General features: G+C 35.7%; 1 protein-coding gene across 1 annotated transcript in view; it reads left to right on the forward strand.

Annotated features, from left to right (window-relative positions):
- LGSN (lengsin, lens protein with glutamine synthetase domain) overlaps positions 1-21,358 on the forward strand; it is a gene marked incomplete at both ends in the record, with an annotated part of 29,282 nt that extends 7,924 nt beyond the window's left edge. The window contains 4 exons of the mRNA XM_082855554.1: positions 5,874-6,003; positions 8,738-8,935; positions 17,832-17,998; positions 20,159-21,358. Coding sequence (XP_082711680.1) covers positions 5,874-6,003; positions 8,738-8,935; positions 17,832-17,998; positions 20,159-21,358 — 1,695 coding nt within the window. The remainder of the gene's footprint in view (positions 1-5,873; positions 6,004-8,737; positions 8,936-17,831; positions 17,999-20,158) is intronic.
- Between the last annotated feature and the right edge of the window lie 247 nt (positions 21,359-21,605).

Consider the following 21,605-nt stretch of genomic DNA (forward strand, 5'->3'; position numbering starts at 1 on the left):
AGGTTAAAACTTGATGTGGCTTTTTTCCCCCTGTGCTGTACAGTAGTTCCTTGTTTGTTATACATTTTAAATATAACAGTGTGTACATGTCAACCCCAAACTCTGATTTTATTAATGAGGGGAGGTACATGAAAAAGCAAGCAAGCAAATACAAAAACAAAAATTAAAAAGAAACAAACAAAAAAAAAACTTGACGTAGGGATGTGGGATTTTTTTTTCTTGCTGGCTGTTTCATGCATCTCCCCTCATCAACAAAATCAGAGTGTATGGTAAATGCATTAATAATTATACCACAGACTATAGCCAGTATACAGGGGTTAAAACAAGGATTTTAAAAGTATTGACATTGAATAGGTAACTGTTAGAGAAAATTAAAAATAAAGGAACAGAATCAGTGATATCTAGAATCTAAATAACACTGGTTACTTTATTGGAAAGAAACTTATTAGGTCAAATTATGCCTAAATTTAATGCTTGGCAGTATCCCTTTAGGTTAAATCTTTTAGATAACTTGATCAGCCACTGAGTGTAAATGCAAAATGACAAACATATTAAGCCATATAAACAATTTTCAAAGGAAATGCTGTGATGAAAAAAACATGAATTATGAAAATATCTTGTAATATGAAATATTCTTTAAAGACCATTCCTGTGTATGAACTGAAGTCATCTGATAGAACGAAAGTAGAAAAGTATCTGAAGTGTGAAAAGCTTCTCTGGTGGAAATGTCAAAAGAAATCAGAGTCAACCGGTTGTAGTAGAATTTTGAGACTGTCCAAATTAAGCATAAATTAGATTTGTATGTTCACACATATCTGTGTTTATGCTCATGGTTTTTCCAGCTTCGTTTATTGACTTCTTTCTATCTTTAGTTCAAGTGTCCCCTCTTCTGTTTAAGCTTGGCCTAGTTTCCCTGAAGACTCTCTGAAGACCCTATTTATAAAACAATCTGCCTGTTTAATAGCAGTGCTGTAGATTACAAGCATGAGTATGTTGGCTCCCAGCTGAGAACCCTCAGACTACTTGACATACCCTCACCTCTCTGAGAGGTTCCACTAGTTTACTGTGTTCAGAGTCTAGAGATGCTTAGAAAAGAGAGGGATTAGAGCCTGACTGAATAAGAGTCATCTCTCATGAGTTAAGGGCCCATGAGGTAGCCTAGAAAGAGGTATCTTTGAAGCAGACATCTTCAGTAATGCATGGTGCCTGGGTAAAGATAATCATGACTAACATCTATTTAGTACTTACCACGCATCAGGCACTGCTTGTCCGACTTAACAGTGCAACCAGGAAATTTGTCGGCTGCACCTGTAATGTCAATTACTGGATCAACATTTCTAAACTGGTTGGTAAACAGCTGCTGACGAGTCTCTTGAAGATACCCCAACCCTCTGAATTTCTCTAGCTCTCCTACTGTTTCCCTGGGGCCCTTAGACCTCTCTATAATCCATCTACTAAAGAGTTAACATCTGGTCCTGCAGGGACCCTCTAGAATCCTGTCCTGGCTTCCCAGCACCCCAGCAATGATTCTGGGGCATTCTGACTGACTGTATTCATTAATAATGCATTAAGCACTTGTGCTCTGGAGCCAATTTCCTGGGCTCGGGTCCTAGCTCTACCACTTACAAGATGTGTGGGCTAATTAGTCTTTCTTTGACTCAGTTTTACTCATCTCTAAAATGGAGATGACAATGTATCTCTCTCAACTGAGACGAAACGCAGAGCATTTAGAAGAGAGCTGACACATAGTAGGTAAAATAAAAGTATTTGTTATTTTTATTATCTGTACTAATGGTTAAATATCTTGACCATCTCTACTAACCACCACTGATGGGGAAAAGATAGGTGGTCTCTGCTGCTATCATTGTGCCCAGGGCCTCTAGCACTGCTGAATATTCTGAACAACATTCCAGTCTTTTTGAGATCTGGCTATATGGGAATTGAGTATCTTTCTTCTCTTCTTTACTACCTACTTTGTACTTTAAATTGATTGTCAACATTTTAAAAAATCATAGAATTTCAAATGAAAATCCAGATTTCTGGCATTCCTTGGAAATTTGGAAAACTGGCATCACTAGGGCCACATTTTGTCACGGCAACTGTTGGCTACAGCCACACATTGGTTCCTTCCTTGGATGGATGTCAGCTCTGGTGTTCACCATACAGCCCACTGCATCTCTGTTACTGGCTCAGCATTGAGTTTGCTGCCTCTGAACTAGGGTATCCTAACTATATCTCTTTCTTTGTAACATGGGAGCCTTCAACTTCAATAACAACTCTTTATCTCCCATACTAGATTGTAAGATTCTTTTTGAAATGGACCATGTTTTATTTATTTTTATGTCTTTGATTTTACCTTACCCATAGTCCTCATTGTTTGGACTGATGAAGTTTAAGCTAATAGTGACTTAAGATGGTTTTAACCCTTATTCAGGAAAGAGTTATTAAAACACAATATAATTGTAGAAGAATATGTAACTGAGGGAGTTGAGTGAACAAATTTTTACAAGTCATACAGATAATCTTATAAAATAGAAGTGGAATTTCATCTAGTTCAGCTGTCTGCTATGGTGATGTGGGAAGCTCCCCAGATAATTCCTATTCTTCCTTGGCAGTCATATGACCTTAAACAAATCATTTCCTGGTGAACCTGTTTCTGCCTTGGCAAAACGTAGGTGATAATAAATGTTCCCTGAAAGTTGTGAGTATTAAATAAGATATAACATATTTTTTGGTTATAAAAATACTTGTAAAATGTTAATATACTTTTGAGAATTGTACTTATAAAAGTGTTTACAGATGAAAATACCAAGGATCAAGAGGACTTGCTACTTAGTGGAAAAGTCAGAATTAGGACTCAAATCACATGAATCTTGACTAGTAGATTTTTTTTTACTGAAACATCATTCACATTGTAACTAAATGTAGTTAAGAGATTAAGGAGAATAAAAATACTTATTGGAGGTGAGGTAAATCAGGGATCCACTAAATTTGTTTGAGCTATTATAGAAATGATCATTTTACTATATAAAGGAAAATCAGAGGACTGAACTAAATGTATTCTTCATTTGAAAAAAAATTGAGCATCTATTTTGGAGTCAGAGGCACATACTATGACTTAGTTCTAGGGTTTTTATTGGTGAAATTCTCAGTGTAGGAACTTGATAAATTGTCCTTGTTTTTCTCTTAATAAACTTTCCCTTTTGGTCTGGTTTATATGAAGGCAGGTGAAAATTACTAAAATAAACATTCTCTGGGTTTGAGTTTCTGAAATTTAGGAAGCAGAATGGCATTTTGGAAACCAGAGGACATGTTTGCATCAATACTCTGTACTTTCCATTCACTTTTGTGGCCTTGGGCAAGTTATTCAGGGTCTCACTTTTCTCATTTGTAGGATGGAGATTCTACCATCTTGAGGGTTATGCTGAAGAAATGTGCCTGACAGAGTGCTCAATTGTAGCACATTGTTATTTGGTTGCAGTTAGAGTTTGAAGCTGGAAGAAATCTTAAAATTTGTTTCATTTGATTCCATCAATCTGTATATGAGAGGATCCCTATGAATCAAACTAACACAAATATTAGTCTGCTCAGTTTCCTTTGAAATTTGTGTAACTGGCCTAATAAGTCATTTTCTAAAGAAGACTTCTTAAAAATAACCAGAGACATGAATATGTAAAAACATTTACCAAAATTACAACTATATAATGTATATTTCTGGCAATGCAATCTTAGAAATTGTGAATATATACAATAAGGCTAGTATGTCACTGTCAGAATCCTATCCAAAGTGCATAGGGATAATTTACACAAATATTTGAATAAAATTATAAACTACTAAAAAAAATAAATTACTATAAATATCACATGATCCAAATATAAGATTATCTGTCGTGAAAGACCACAATTTTCTAAAAAGTGAAACTTAAAATCACACAAGATGTTAAAAAAAAAAACACTATGGCCAACTTAAAAATTGCTTCAAAATTTAAAAGGCTAGATCTCATGTTAAGTGTTCTTACCATAATAAAATTTAAAAAATTTAAAGTATAATGTTGGTATTTAGTATCCATTAAGTGCTTAATAAATATTAGTTCCTTGAAAAAAATTCACACAAAGACTCTATCTTATGAAATATATCTTTTTAAAAACCATGGTAACAATAAGAACAATGTATCATAACTATATGTAGACACAAAACAGTTAAATTCATGTTTCTTCTTTTAGTCTTCAGAGATTGAATTGATTTAATTGACAAATGGTACAGCTGTTCCCCAGCAACCACTCTGGACATGTATTTATAACTTGCCTCCAGGGATGGAAACTTCAGAAATAGCTCTTCAAAAAGAAAATAGCTCGAAACATTTTAGAATATAGTTTTTGACCCTGACCCTCTCACTTCAAATCACAATGAGGAGTTTGTAAAAAAACATTAAAAATACCAGTGACAGCATAATTCCCTCCAGGTTCATCCAACTTGTTGCAAATGGTAAAACTTCATTTTTTATGGCTGAATAATATTCCATTATATATATATGCCATATTATCCTTAGTGAAATAAGTCAGACAGAGAAAGACAAGTACTGTATATTTTCACTTATATGTGGAATTTAAAAAAATGAACAAATATAACAAAACAGAAACAGACTTGCAGATACAGAGAACAAACTACCAAAGGGGAGAGGTATGGGGAGGGATGGGCAAAATAGGAGTAGATGATTAAGAGATACAAACTACTAGGTAGATAATAAATAAGTTACAAAGATGTAATGTGCAGCACAAGGAATATAGTCAATATTTTATAATAACTTTGTATGGAGTATACTCTATAAAAATATTTAATATTGTACACCTGAAACTAATATAATATTGTAAGGCAATTACACTTCATTAAAAAAAATCAGAAAAGTTGACTTGGTAGAAGTAATGACACCTACACAAAACTTAAAATAGAATCTGTAGTCAGTACATTATGATGTGCATAAAGTATCAAGCCATTTGAGTAGAAAATAATTGATTCTTTTAAAAATTATTTCAGTGAAGTAAAAATAAAAGTGTATAAATGAAAAAAATCAATGTCAGCTTTTTACTTTAAAAAATTCTTATTTATTTCAGTTGTGACTGAGGGCTGCAGGGATTATTCTGTCCACTGATGGAGCAGAGACACCATAGCTCTCCATCCCCAGCCCCTGCCTCACTGTCCAGCTCCCCGTGGGGAATTGCCCTTGACAGCTCTGTCAAGGGATCCTGTCAAAGATTATAACTAGAGTTTTGAAGTTAGGTTATTTTGTTTTAAAATGTTTTTCTTTAGGTTTTCCTAAGCTATAAAACACTTTGAGCATGACATTGTTTCACATACATAAAATACAGTCACAAAATAGAATTTTATGAAAGCATGTGCTTTTTTGAAGTAAATATTGATGCAATTAAGATGAGGGTAAGAAGAGGAGAATCTAATTCCTTAGGTATAATACTTATGTCTCTGGTCAGAAACATTAGAGATCCTAAAAAAGAGAGAGAGAAATTATAAAAGAGGGCTTTTTAAAGCTAAAATGGGTTTGGTAAAATTACTTAAGAATAAATAATGCAAAATATCCCAGAGTAAAAAATATAGAAAATCCTGACTAGTTGGGCAAGATTTTAATTTATTTGGTGATATTTTTTGTACCACATATAAAAGGAGATACAGAAAATCCATCCTGTCAGCAGAATGTTAAGCCTCTTAATTTTGAATTATTCAAGTGGATGTGGAAACAAAATTTACCTTGTTTTTAAAGTCTTCTAGAATCATTTTTATATCATCATTCTTTCTTGACCTCCAAATTTCATTGTGTGCATGATCTGTTATTTGACTTTTTGTTTATTAATTATTACAGGACATCAGAGATGAAGGTAATGAGACTAAAGCCAGCAGGATGAGTAAATTAAGAAATACAAGAAAGGAAGTCACTAAACTACATAGTTTGTCAACTGAAATAGGAGAAGTGGATATAGCCAACTCAAAAGGTATCTTGCTACTATGATCCCTCAAGAATATGTAGTCAAAGATAATCTCTATTTGGTCTCTTCTTCATAAAACATTTTTCTTCTCTTCTATGGGAGAAGCAAAGAAAGAAAGAAAATTTATTCCTACATAGGCAACATAAAAGATGGAAAATATAGGCTTGCAGTATAAATATATAAAAATAATAAAAATATTTAGAATTTTAAGGGAGTAGAACTAGGAAAATAGTAGTGTGAACAAAAGAGAATACAGAACAGAAGGAACATATGAGTAAGAAGAGAAGCATATTTCTGCTCTGAGAATGAGTACAAAGATCATTACTGAGGGAGGTCACAATGAAGATGTGGATCAAGTTTTCATAACACATGTTGGAATTCCAACTAGACTCCAGTGGATTTGAAACAGTGCTGAAACTAGGAGTTGATGTGGACAACAGTCTCAATTCTAGGAAGAGTGGTGTTCCAAGGCAGGGGCAGTACAAATGGCCAGTGCATGGCAACAATAAAATGCAGTTAGACTTTTGTAAACTTTATTATTGTTTTAAAATTCTCTACAGAAAATGCAACCCCATATATCTTGAAACCAGGGTGAACTACTCCCACTGCCCCTTATTTGGTATGTCATTGCCTAGGAATAAATTATTTTATCAAGTATTCCTCTTTACATCATATTGAAAGACAGTTGAAAACAGTGCCAACATTTTTAAACATTTTTCTTTCTTTATTTAAATTGATGTATAGTTGATTTATAATATTGTGTTAGTTTCAGGTGTACAGCAAAGTGATTCAGTTATATACATTTTTTCAGATTATTTTCCATTATAGGTTATTACAAGATATTGAATATTGTTCCCTGTGTTATACAGTAAATCCCTGTTGTTTATGTATTTTATATATAGTGATGTGTATCTGTCAATCTCATACTCCTAATTTTTTCCCTCCCCACTCTCCCTTTCCCCTTTGGTAACCATAAGTTTGTTTCTATGAAAACCGTTAAATCTACTACAGAACCGGTAAGTCCGTTTCTGTTTTGTATATAAATTTGTCTTACTTTTTTAGATTCCACATATAAGTGATTATCATATATTTCTCTTTCTGACTTACTTCACCCAGTAGGATAATCTCTAGGTCCATCCATGTTGTTGCAAATAGCAATATTTCATTTTTGGGGCTGAGTAATATTCCATTATATATATATATATATATACACACATACATCACACATACCACACCTTCTTAAACCAATCATCAGTTTATGGACAATTGGGTTGTTCCTATGTCTTGGCTATTGTAAACAGTGCTGCTATGAACATTGGGGTACATGTATCTTTTTGAATTAGAGTTTTCATCTCTTCTGGATATATGCCCAGGAGTGGGATTGTTGGAACATATGGTAACTCTATTTTTAGTTTTTTAAGGAACCTACGTACTGCTTTCCATAGTGGCTACACCCATTTACATTTCCACCAAAGGTTTAGGAGGGTTCCCTTTTTTAATCTAGCATTTATTTGTAGACTTTATGGTGATAGCCATTCTGACTGGTGTGAGGTGATACCTTATTGTGGTTTTGATTTGCATTACTCTAATAATTAGTGATATTGAGCATCCTTTCATGTGCCTGTTGGCCATCTGTATGTCTTCTTTGGAGAAATGTCTATTTCATTTTGATAAAATGGCCATACTACCCAAAGCAATCTGCAGATTTAATGTGATCTCTATCAAATTATCTATGACGTTTTTCACAAAACTAGAACAAATAACTCTAATATCTATATGGAACCATGAAAGACCCAGAATTGCCAAAGCAATACTGAGGAAAAAGAACAAAGCTGGATGTATAACCATCCCAGATTTCAGACAATACTACAAAGCTACAGTTATCAAAACAGCATAGTATTGGCACAAAAGCATCATACAGATCAATGGAACAGAATAGAGAGCCCAGAAATAAATCCACATACCTAAGGTCAATTAATATTTGACAAAGAAGGCAAGAATATACAATAGAGAAGAAACAGTCTCTTCAGCAAGTGGTGTTGGGAAAGTTGGACAGCTGCATGTAAATCAATGAACTTAAAACATTCTCTCACACCATATACAAAAATAAACTCAAAATGGTTTAAAGACCTAAATATAAGACATGACACCATGAAACTCCTAGGAGACATGAATTGTAGCCATATTTTCTTACATCAGTCAATATTTTCTTTAGGCCAAGGCAAAAGAAATAAAAGCAAAAATAAATAAATGGTACGTAATCAAATTTAAAAGCTTTTGCACAGCAAAGGAAACCATCAACAAAACGAAAAGACAACATATGGAATAGGAGAAAATATTGCAAACAATGAGACCAACAAGAGGTTAATGTAAAAAATACACAAACAGTTCATAAAACTCCATATCAAGAAAACAAACAACCTAATCAAAAATGGGCAGAAGACCTTAACATTTTTCTTTATTTCTACAGAAAGGATTAGAAACCAAATGGTGTGTCACAAATTGGGGGATACCAATAAACCAGTCATGGGACCTGGCTCTGCTGAATCTCATTTGTCAGAAGATGACAAGGGTTCCAAAGATCAGAAAATAGTGATAAAACCATTGCCCATCAAAACATCGGTTAACGCTCCTGGTGGTGAATTTCACCCAAACTCCAACTATACTGGTAAGGACTCTGGGACAAACTGGCAAATCAAAAATGAGCAGAAGACCTTAACATTTTTCTTTATTTCTACAGAAAGGATTAGAAACCAAATGGTGTGTCACAAATTGGGGGATACCAATAAACCAGTCATGGGACCTGGCTCTGCTGAATCTCATTTGTCAGAAGATGACAAGGATTCCAAAGATCAGAAAATAGTGATAAAGCCATTGCCCATCAAAACATCAGTTAACGCTCCTGGTGGTGAATTTCACCCAAACTCCAACTATACTGGTAAGGACTCTGGGACAAACTGGCATATGGGTCTAGTTGCTAATCCCAAATTTATATTTGAATTAGTGATATTGTGTTGTTGGTTGAAGATGCTAGCCTGAAAGTCAGAACACTTAAAATAATTTATACACCTATCATTTATAAAATGCTTTACAGTTTTCTTTCCCCACTAGGCTGCTCATATGGAAAATGGAGGGGTTGCCATGCATGGTCTCTCAAATCTTTTCTAAAAGTAAAATTGTTATTATTATTATTTTTTTTTAGATTCTATTCCCATATAGGTCATTACAGAGTGTTGACTATTCACTGTGTTATACGGAAGATTCATATTAGTTACCTATTTTATATATATAGTGTGTATATGTTAATCCTAATTTATCTCTCTCCCTTTTCCTCCTTGGTAAATGTAAGTTTGTTTTCTTCATCTATAACTCAATTTCTGTTTTGTTAATTGGTTCACTTGTACCTTTTCTTTTAAGATTCTATAGGATGATATTTGTCTTTCTCTGCCCTTTGTACTTCCCTCAGTATGACAATCTCTAGGTCCATCCATGTTGCTGTAAATGGCATTATTTTGTTCTTTTTAATGGCTGAGTAACATTCCACTGCACATATGTACCACATCTTCTTTAACCATTCCTCTGTTGATGGACATTTAGGTTGTTTCCTTGTCCTGGCTATTGTAAATAGTGCTGCAATGAACGTTGGGGTGCATGTATCCTTTTGAATTATGGTCTTCTCTGGATATATGCTCAAGAGTGGGATTTCTGGATCATATGGTAGCTCTATTTTTATTTTATTTTTTATATCTTTATTGGAGTATAGTTGCTTTACAATGTTGTGTTAGTTCCTGCTGTACAACAAAGTGAATCAGCTACAAGTATACATATATCCCCATATCCCCTCTATCTTGAGCCTCCATCCCACCCTCCCTAGCCCACCCCTCTAGGTCATCACAAAGCATCGAGCTGATCTCTCTAGGCTATGCAGCAGTTTCCCACTAGCCATCGATTTTACATTTGGTAGTGTATATATGTCAGTGCTACTCTTTCACTTCATCCCAGCTTCCCCCTTCCCACCCCCCATGTTCTCAAGTCCATTCTTTACATCTGTGTCTTTATTTCTGCCCTGCCACTAGGTACACCAGTACCAGTTTTTTTTTTATATTCCATATATGTGCATTAGCATATGGTATTTGTCTTTCTCTTTCAGACTTACTTCACTCTGTGTGACAGACTAGGTCCATCTACCTCATTAGAAATAACTCAATTTCTTTCATTTTTATGGCTGAGTAGTATTCCATTGTATATATGTGCCACATTTTCTTTATCCATTCATCCGTTGATGGACATTTAAGTTGTTTCCATGTCCTAGCAATTGTAAATAGTGCTGCAATGAATATTCTGGCACATATCTCTTTTTGAATTATGGTTTTCTCAGGGTATATGCCCAGTAGTGGGATTGCTGGGTCATATGGTGGTTTTACTTTTAGTATTTAAAGGAATCTCCATACTGTTCTCAATAGTGGCTGTATCAATTTACATTCCCACCAACAGTGCAGGAGGGTTCCCTTTTCTCCACACCCTCTCCAACATTTATTGTTGTAGACTTTTTTGATGATAGTCATTTTAACTGGTGTGAGATGATACCTCATTGTAGTTTTGAGTTGTATTTCTCTAATAATTAGTGATGTTCAGCATCTTTTCATTTGCCTCTTGGCCATCTGTATTTCTTCTTTGGAGAAATGTCTATTTAGATTGTCCACTCATTTTTAATTGGAATATTTGGTTTTTTGATATTGAGCTGCATGAGCTGTTTGTATATTTTGGAGATTAGTCCCTTGCTGGTTGCTTCGTTTGCAAATACTTTCTCCCAATCTGTGCTTTGTCTTTTCATTTTGCTTATGGTTTCCTTTGCTATGCAAAAGATTTTAAGTTTAATTAGGTCCTATTTGTTTATTTCTGTTTTTATTTTCTTCACTCTCAGAGGTGGATCAAAAAAGATCTTGCTGCAATTTATGTCAGAGAGTGTTCTGCCTATGTTTTCCTCTAAGAGTTTTTCAACATAGTTTTGGAAATCTTAGCCACGGCAATCAGAGAAGAAAAAGAAGTAAAAGGAATCCAAACTGGAAATGAAGAAGTAAAATTGTCACTGTTTGCAGTTGACATGATACTATATATATAAAATCCTAAAGATGCTACCAGAAAACCACTAACGCTCATCAATTAATTCAGTAAAGTTGCAGGATACAAAATTAATATGCCCAAATCTCTTTCATTCCTATACACTAACAATGAAAGATCAGGAGAAATTAAAGAAACAATCCCACTTACATCAAAAATAATAAAATACTTAGGAGTAAGCCTACCTAAGGAGGCAAAAGATCTGTAGTCAGAAAACTATAAGATACTGATGAAAGAAATTGAAGATGACACAAACAGATGAAGAGATATACCATGTTCTTGTATTGGAAGAATGAATATTGGCAAAATGATTATAGTACCCAAAGTAATCTATATATTCAAAGTAATCCCTATCAAATTACCAGTAACATTTCTCACAGAATTAGACAAAATATTTTACAATTGTACAGAGACACAAAAGACCCTGAATAGCCAAGGCTATTATGAGAAAGAAAAATGGAGCTGGAAGAATCAGGCTCCCTGACTTCAGACTACACTACAAAGTTACAGTAATCAAACAGTATGATACTGGCACAAAAACAGAAATATGGATCAATGGAAGAGGATAGAAACCCCAGAGATAAAGCCACACACCTATGGTCACCTAATCTATGACAAAGGAGGCAAGAATATACAATGGAGAAAAGACAGTCTCTTCAATAAGTGTTGCTGGGAAAACTGGATAGCTACATGGAAAAGACTGAAATTAGCACATTCTCCAACACCATACACAAAAATAAATTCAAAATGAATTAAAGACCTAAATGTAAGACCAGATACTAAAAATTCTGTTATTCTAAATCTATGGGTTATCAATAGTGATATAGCTATTTTGACCTATGAGTGTATTTGTCAAAAATCTGTGGGATCCAAGTAATAGAAAATAATTTTAAACTTATTTATTCCACATAGGAATCCATGATGAAAAGATTGAACAAACAAGGTTTGGAAAGGTAGAAATATAGCAGGGTGTAAGGTTAGAGATACAGTGTCTACCAGGCTACTCTCACTTCTGAAACCAATTTCAAGATTGGGAGTTCCTTAAGACTAACCTTAGTTTTGATAATTAGCTATAAGAACTCACAGAACTCACCGAAGGCTATTATCCTCAAGGTTATGGTTTATTACAATGAAAAAAATACAGATTAAATTCAATTAAGGAAAGGATTCATGATGAAGAGTCCAAGGAAGTTCTAAGCATGGAACTCCCACTTGTCCTCTGCCACTGAAGTCATGAACAACACTATTTTCTTGGCAATGGTGTGTGACAATGTAAATGGAGTATTGCCAACTAGGGAAGCTCACCTTAGTCTTGGTGTGCAGGTCTTTATTGGAGGTCCACAGTCAACTGGTCACACAGCTGACCTCAGTCTCCAGGTCCACTGCGGTCAAGCTGATGCCACATGACTCAATAATAAATGACATTGCTGGACTTTCTAGTGTGGCCAGAGACACAAGGAAAACAAAGGCACTCTTGTCAGGCAGGACATTCTAAGGGCTTAGAGATTACCAGTCAGGGCCAAGGGTAAAGGCCAGAGCTCTCTTTGGGCAAGGTCAAATTCTTTACCACACACAGGGCCTAAGAAGGACATAGAGCCTGGGAGTGAACACTGTAAGGATTCCATATATATTAATTTTCTGTTGCCACCATAACAAATTTAGCATTTTAAAAGAACACAATTCATTATCTCACAGTTCTGTACATCGGAAGTCTAGGTTTGCACAGCTGATTTCTGTGCTTCAAGTATGTCAAGGCCAAAATCAAGGTGTTGGCCATCTTAGTTCTTAGCCAGAGATTCTAGGAAACAATACACTTCCAAGATCATTCACATTGTTGGGAGAATCCAGTTCCTTGCAGTCATAGGACTGAGGTTCCAGTTTCCTTGCTGGCTGCCAGCTGGAGTGGTCCTTAGCTCCTAGAAGCCTTTGGTTCTACATCTCTGAGCCAGTGGTGCCTCAGATATTTCTCATGTTTGGAATTTCTCTGAATTCCTCGTCTTCCACACCTTTTTTATGCCTACAGCTGGAGAAAGTTCTCTGCTTTTAAGGGCTCACCTGAATAATACAAGACAATGTCCCTGTTTTAAGGTCCATAACCTTAATTACATCTGCAAAGTCCTGTTTGCCCTGCAGTTTAACATATTCTACATGTTCCAGGGTTTAGGGTGTCAACATCCTCGGGGGCGATTCATACCATCTCTCATGCCTGCATTTCTCCGTGGCTTCATGAATGTCTCTTTCTGTGTTTGGCTTCATGAATTTCTCCATGAAGTGAAGAACATGAGCACTGACAGCCTCCAAGCATCAGGGACTATCAATACAAATGCCACAGGGGCCAGGCAGATAATGCCAATGAGTGAGGAATGCTGCTGAGAAAGTAGTGAGTGCTACTCACTCAGAGACCACATGGCTTGCAAAGTTGTGAATATTTACTATCTGGCCATTTACAGAAAACATTTGGAACCCATGAATTAGAGGATGCATACATACCCCATTTGAAGGCCACCTCAGAGTTCCAGCCAATGTTTGCTGCAGAAAAATGTTCACCCAGTGTTGTCCAATCTTTCTCTTTTCTCAAGAGAAGGTTGAACTCAAGATTTTTATATGGAATTTTCTGATATTTAACTGTCAACTAATTTAAAACAATTTCCAAACACTGGGAAGGCTAATGAGAAAATATCTGCTGATTACACTGGCTCTTTCACAGTTTGTGACCTTTGTTTTGTATAGTTTCAGGCATAAAAAAAAATGGAATTTATCATTATTTAGACTCAAGTCAAAATATCTGAGAAAAGAACTGTGTCATGAGCTCTCTTCTCACCAATCAACTATGACTAGGGGTGTGGGTATAATTATTGATTGATTCAACTTGATTAATTCACAGTCTTCTTCTTTGGCCCAGGGCTAGATTTTTTACAGGATCCAAGTACCAGGAAGTTTACAACTCCAAACAAACCACCAATAAATAATTTCAAAATAAATATAAAAATAAATCTCCAAAATAAGTGTAAGGATTTTCAATGTGGTATTTTCTTCTCTGTAATAACTACTTTGAATTTATTAAAAATTTTTTTTTTCAAAGAATAGCTCTCCCTACCCTCACTTTTTATTGTTTTTGTTTTTGTCCTGGCTTTTATACCAGGTTATTCTGCCATCCTTGTTTTCGAATACTGCTGGGCTAATGTGATGTGGCCAAAGGTGGGGTCACATCTGCATTAACAGTGTGGCTCTCAGAGCAGCCAGGTTGATGAAGGAAAGGAATATGGCAGCCGTCCCTAAGCTGAATGTATTACAGAGTGTACTCTCAAATGCACTTTTCCTCTTTTGAAATGAGTTTTTTGAAAGCCCAAACACCTATTTAATTTGCCTTTTATAAGTGACCATGGCTTGTTCTCTATAACTGAAACATGTCCTCATTGTCATGGAACATGGACATTTCTCCAAGGCTTTCTAGCTGCTATAGAGCTTTGAGGTTTGCTTGGTTTTTCATGTTTTCTTATTTTTCCCCTTAAAAATTCACAGCCATGAAACTTCCTCTATAAAAGTGCATTGATTTAATTTATTAACTCTCTGAGGAGATAGGAAAGGAGAGCACCTCTCAGGAGCCACAGTATAAGTAAAACAAATGAGCCCCTGAACTGGCAAATATCTGTCTGCTCTTCTATCATACACATGTATGCTCTATCATACACATCTAGGAAGGGCTGACCAAAAGTTTTAATTGTAACTAAGAAGTGCAATTTATTTGAAGAAAAGAAAGTCAGACAATTCAGATTAGTTGATGCCATGAAAATGAAATTTGATTGAATAGGGCTCTCATATTTGGTGAAAGAATTAAACTTTTAAATGAAAATTTGATACTTAGGATACATATCAAAATATGTGATGCCAATGTTTACTTTTTAATTAAACAAGGTCAAATCACATGATGTATTAATTACTTAACTAAATAATTAAATCACATTAATTATTAAATTATTAAAGTAATAGCCAGTGAGTGCCTATGATATGCCTGTACTGCTTGGAGGTACTGGGGATACAATAGCAAGTAAGTAAATACATAATAAGTAAGCTCTCCTGGAGCTAACATGCAAGTGGTGAAGACAGTAAACATGTATTACACAACAACATGGCAGGTGGTGATTAGGACTCTGAAGAAAATGGAAACTGGTCAGTATATTATTATGGGCTGAATTGTGTCTCCCCAGAATTCATATGTTGAAGTTCTAACCCCTACTACCTCACAATGTGACTGTATTTGAAGACAGAGTTTTAGAAGAGGTAATTAATGTTGAATGAGTTCTATAGAATGGGCCCTAATCCAATATGACTGGTGTCCCTATAAGAAGAGATTAGGAAACACACACACAGAGGGAAGACCATGTGAAGAAGATGGCCATCTACAAGCCAAGGAGAGATGTCTTCAGAAGGAAACAACCAATCTTGCTGACACCTTGGTCTTAGACTTCTACTCTCCAGAACTGTAAGGAAATAAACTTCTGTTTAAGCCTCCTGGTCTATGGTATTTGTTATGGCAGCCCTAGCAAACTAATATATGCACTCACTGTCCAGCCATAGTGCAACTTGGTGATGTTAGAGAGAATCAGTGGTTGGACCTGTCCACATTGTGATCAAATCTCACAGAATTAATACTTCAAATGGCTATGTTATTTTTCCCCAGCACTTTCACCATGATAAATTATCCCACCTTTGCATTTGGTGGCATGTTTATTGTCTATAGCTTCCTCACTCAATAACATAAAGCTCTCTAAGGGTGCCCAACCTTTTTCTGGCTGCCCCTATAATATATGTGCAGTATAAATAGTATGTGGTAACAAAAAAAATCTATATTGAGTGGATAAACCTTTTTCTTATTTTAAAATAACACTCATTTATTGTAGTAACTGTAGATGATACAGATAAGACAAAGAACTAATGATTACCTGTGATTGTATTATTGGTGAACCAGTAAAATGACTATTCCTTTAATAGGAGATGTCTTCTGATTTTTTTATGTTATTAATATATTTATGGTTTACATGTAATTGCTTATTAGGTTTAGAATACCGATTATCTGAAATTTTCCATATTTTAAAATGCCTATAAATTTTATTTTCTTTAAGGAGAATTATTCATCTTGGGCAGAACACCCAATACTTCAGAATAAGTTTGGGAACACAGCAACTGATAATTTGGCATAAAACACTGTAACTGCTACAGCTTAATTGTTTCTGTTAAATGGAAGGTAATTATAAAGCCTATGGAGAATCAGAGCAGCCAAATTTATCAGTGATGGGACAGCATCCCTAATATATTTGCATAGGTAGAACCAGTCATTGCATAGGTAGAACCAATCAAATGACTACATGTGCTTCATGTACTTAAAATCTACTTAATCTGTGTTTTTAAACTGTCAATCTTTATGTTTTAAAAGCCTAATTATATCTCAAAAAATGATACTCAAGCATCACTTTAAAATTATAGCTGTTCAACATCAGTGATGTGACAGATTGATGGGTATTCAGATTCAGACATGATCATGGTACCATTTACCAGGGTTAGAGTCATTGTGCTCTCTTGATGCATTTAAGAAACATTGATATGGTGCTTACTGTCTGCCAAGAACTGTTAAATAACTTGTTTAATCATCATAACAAGCTATGAAATAGATGATATTGTGTCAGTGAGAAAACTGAGGCACATAAGAAAGCTGAGATAAGGAAAGTTGCCAGGGCAAAGGCAGGATTTGTAGGGAGGCAGATGAGCTTCAGTGTTTGTGCTGAATGACTACAATCTGCTGCGTCTCCTAAAAGTCAGACAGTAGCCAACATCTATGATGTGTACTGTGTGCCTGATCCTTCTATACGCTTTAGATTCATTCAGTCACTTTATGGTATTGAGCCACCCACCGAGAATCAAAAGGTCTGGGTTCCAGTTTCAATTTAGGTGATGGACTGAGAGCGTGATTCAGGGAACCTGGTTGTACTTCTCTGGGACTTAAGCTACTGAGTTGGTTGAATTGGATGTTATCTCCAGTCTCTTCTAACTCTAGAGTTTTAGAATTTGTAGACTATCTTAAAAGTCTTGAAAAAAACTTCTTTTTAAGTTTTCTAGTTTTTAAAATGAAGTACTCAGTCTAGATTTTTCATCTCCTACACTCTCATTCTTGGAAAACACTTTTATATGCTCATTTATACAAGTTTTAAATTTGACAGAGATGTAGATGTCTTAGATTCAGATGCCGTTATAAAGATATAAAGCTCTTTTGGCAAAGAAAATGAAACAAAAATGCAAACCCACAGAAAATAAAGCAAACAAATAATTTTACCTTTAATCATACAGGAACTTTTTATTTGGGTAAAATCAGTTCAAGAAGCTTAAAGTCTTTTCGATGATACTCATCTATATACAGCCTTATATGGTGCCAAAACAGTGATGTAAATATATTCTAATTTCCATAAGCAAAAACATTTTCAGTAAATGCTTACATATAGTATTACTATTTACTTAAGCAAATAGAGTTAACCTTCACCTTGTCCCAGGTGATAATCTCTTAGACTGTTTAGAGACAATGTTCTCAGGAATAAGCCAAAGACATGGAAACATATGATGCTTTTGTTAATGATCATAATGACTAATTCACTATTCTCTAGCCTCATTTTACTTCGCAGTTCATCATGATCTAATGATTTAGACCATTTTTTATTTTACAGATAACACCGGGAACAGCACTCAAATTCCTACTGCACCTCAACTCTCCTCTAGAATGAAACACATTAAACAAGAGATGGCCAAAAATCACCTTCAGTTTGTGCGATTTGAAGCAACAGACCTCCATGGTGTGTCCCGGTCTAAGAGTATCCCTGCACACTTTTTCCAAGTGAGTTTTGCAAGTAGAGTTATGATTGAATATAATTTCATTCAATTCATTTGCAAGCAAATGGTCCTTATTGCTCTTTCTTATTTTATTGTAACCTATACAGCAATTCTAGTTGAAAACCAATCATTCATTTTGTTTCTTCCCTTGCCACTCCCCAGACACATTATTGTTCCCATAAGAGCTGAATGTATACTTTCAGCTCCCAAACAGCAATTCATTTACCCAATATAAATATAAAACTAATTAAGACTGGTAATTTTCATCCTTCTGCCTTGAATAATTTCACTACTTTTTTCTCTTATTGTAATTATGAAGATTATAATTTGTTTGATATAAGAAAATTACAACAGAAGACCTAGGAGTAAAAACAAAGAGAAAAATAAGATTAAATAGAATTTTCTAGATAAAAAGTATATCCCTTTTAGCTTCTAATTCTGATAAGAATATATCCTATTTTTGTTGGATGACAATAAATATTATTAAGTTCTCAAAAATAGTGATATCAAGAAATATGATATTTTTAGATATGTTTTGAGATTTTCTGAGTATTTTTCAGTTTATGTCATGTATTTACTTTAATAACTGACTTACTGTGTTACTGAAACATCATTTCTTAGGAAGGGACATCAGTATTATATACAAAAGTATGAAAATTAAGCATCCTCTAAGATTATTGTTTAAATATATCTTACTTATTACTTCAATACCAAATTGTAATTTTTCTCATTTGCTTTATATTGGGAAAAATTGGGCATCTTCAAAACATTTTTTAAAGAATTCCAAAAGATTCAAATCTGTTTCTTCAAAAATTCTTTAGATCTGCCTGCACACACACACACACACACACACACACACACACACAAACACACACACACGAAGTTTATGTATATAGGTCCTTGAGTAGGTTGAAAATTAAGCAGGCGCTGAATAAACAGTGCTTGACTTACTCAACTTTACTACTAGCAAAAGCAGATTTGGATCATCCAGGTCAAATGGCACTTGGAAATGTGCAGAGATGGTGGAAAGTGAAGGAGGAAGTGGCTCACCGACACCTGCAGAAGAGTCGCTTCTGCGAGCATCAGCCCTTCCTCATTAGCCACCCTGTTTGAGATTTGGAAGTAATATAGCAACCAGTTTGGCTTGCAGAATGTGAGTAGGTTTTGTTAACCTCACGGTGTTCACTGACATCATAGGAACCAAACTTTACAGTCAGCTTTTTCTCCACCCATTAATGGAAACGTCAACACATGAAACCTTATTGATATTCCTACTACACAATTTCTACATTTTTATGTGTCTGTTCAACTTTATAACTTCATTATTTCCATGTTGTATGGCACACAGAAAAGTTAAATAAAAGTTAAATCCATTGAACCCAAGAGGTATTTGACTAGAAAGTGCCTTAGCAATCATCTACTCTAACACTTCTGTTTCACAGATATGGAGGCTGAGGCACATAACATAGTTCTGTGACCTGCTTAACTTCACACAAGGAAGTAATGACAGAGTTAGGACTGCTGACTTGAAGGCTGCAACATTTTGGAAACTATAACATAGGTCCACATTCACGGGCAAGGTTTCTGTAACTCTGCGCCTGTGAGGTAGTTTGTTCATTAGTGTGTTGTAAAGGTGAGTGAAGAGAGGAGTGCAGCTGTCAGCAGTCCCGGCTCTTCTGTCCTGTGTGTCCCGGGTGTGACAACAGTCAGCTCTCTGAGAAAGACTGAGGATTCTTTACTGTAGACTTTGGAGAGTCAATTACCTGTGGGGATTACAATAGAATAAGCCTTATCTGAAGTATTAGCCACTACGCCACACGATAAAAAGTGCTTTAAAAAATATTTTTGGTTATGAGCAGTTCAAATAATTCTGTTAGGTTTTACCTTTGTCATTTGCTATAGACATTTTCTTTATCATTATAGCTTTTCTTTATGAGTGCTGTTTTCATGAACATGAGCATATAAAGTCTCCAAGGCTAAAGCTATTAAGACTTGTTTATAAATTACCTTTGGGGGTTCTATTTTAAACTATTTAAAATTTATCTGATACTAAGCTAGCTTTAACCAACAGATGTTAAACATTTTTTCTCGTTCTCCCACCTCCAACGTTTTTGTTTGTTTTCAAGTTTCAAAACTTGATTGCTCTATCCTTTAACTTCTTTAGGAAAAAGTGATCCATGGCGTTTACATGCCCCGAGGTTATCTTGAATTGATACCAAATCCTAAGGACAATGAAGTGGATCACATAAGAGCAACATGTTTTAATAGTGACATAGTCCTGATGCCAGAGCTATCGACCTTCAGAGTTTTGCCATGGGCCGAGAGGACAGCAAGGGTGATCTGTGACACGTTCACTGTGACTGGCGAGCCTCTGCTGACTTCCCCAAGGCACATCGCAAAGAGGCAGCTGAGCCGGCTGCAGGACTCTGGCTTCTCCCTGTTCTCTGCCTTCATCTATGATTTTTGCACTTTTGGTGTACCTGAAATTATCAATTCAAAGACCATATCTCTTCCTGCTTCAGCATTGCTAAATGACCATGACCAGCCTTTCATTCAGGAACTCGTGGATGGGTTGTATCACACTGGGGCCAATGTTGAGAGCTTTTCCTCCTCTACCAGGCCTGGCCAGATGGAAATCTGCTTTCTGCCCGAATTTGGCATCAGTTCAGCTGATAATGCATTTACCTTTAGAACAGCTGTCAAAGAAGTGGCAAGGAAATATAATTACATCACCAGCTTTTTCATTGAGACTGGATTCTGCAATTCAGGAATTTTGTCTCATAGTCTCTGGGATGTCGATGGAAAGAAAAACATGTTCTGTAGCAGTTCTGGAATGGAGCAGCTCACGACCACTGGGAAAAAATGGTTGGCAGGTCTCTTGAAGCACTCTGCTGCTCTCAGCTGCTTGATGGCTCCTGCTGCTAGCTGCCGGAAGCGCTATTTCAAGGACAGTAAAGACCTGAAGGAGAGTGTGCCGACAACGTGGGCATACAATGATAACAGCTGTGCTTTTAATATCAAGTGCCATGGTGAGAAAGGCACCAGAATAGAAAATAAGCTGGGCTCAGCCACGGCAAACCCTTACCTGGTGCTGGCTGCCACTGTGGCTGCAGGCTTGGATGGACTTCAAAGAAACGATGGTGTTTTGGCAGCTCCAGAGGATGGCGCAGACCTTCATCAGCCCAAATTTTCTGAGATCCCTTTGAAACTAGAAGATGCCCTCATGGCACTGGAGGAAGATCAATGTCTGAGACAGGCTCTAGGGGAAACTTTTATTCGATATTTTGTTGCCATGAAGAAATATGAGTTGGAAAGTGAAGAAACAGATGCTGAGAGAAATAAATTCTTAGAGTATTTTATTTAGTGTGAAACCCTTGACTGTTCCTTTAGCGATGTGAGTTTTGCTTAAGTAATTGATCTGCCAGAAAGAAAAGATTGGATTTTTGCAACAACAACAAGACTACAAATGCTTTCTCTCTTTTTGGTCCCCATGGAGTATTTGACAGATGAAGTGGGGTTGCTGAGAGGATTCTGATTCAGAAACAAACAATAAAGTTGTGGTGCAGCTGTGATGTGAAAACCCAGCAAACCTTGTCACTCGGTGGTCATTG

This window comes from Leucopleurus acutus (assembly GCF_964270905.1).
Source record: "Leucopleurus acutus genome assembly, chromosome: 15".
Lineage (NCBI taxonomy): Eukaryota > Metazoa > Chordata > Mammalia > Artiodactyla > Delphinidae > Leucopleurus > Leucopleurus acutus.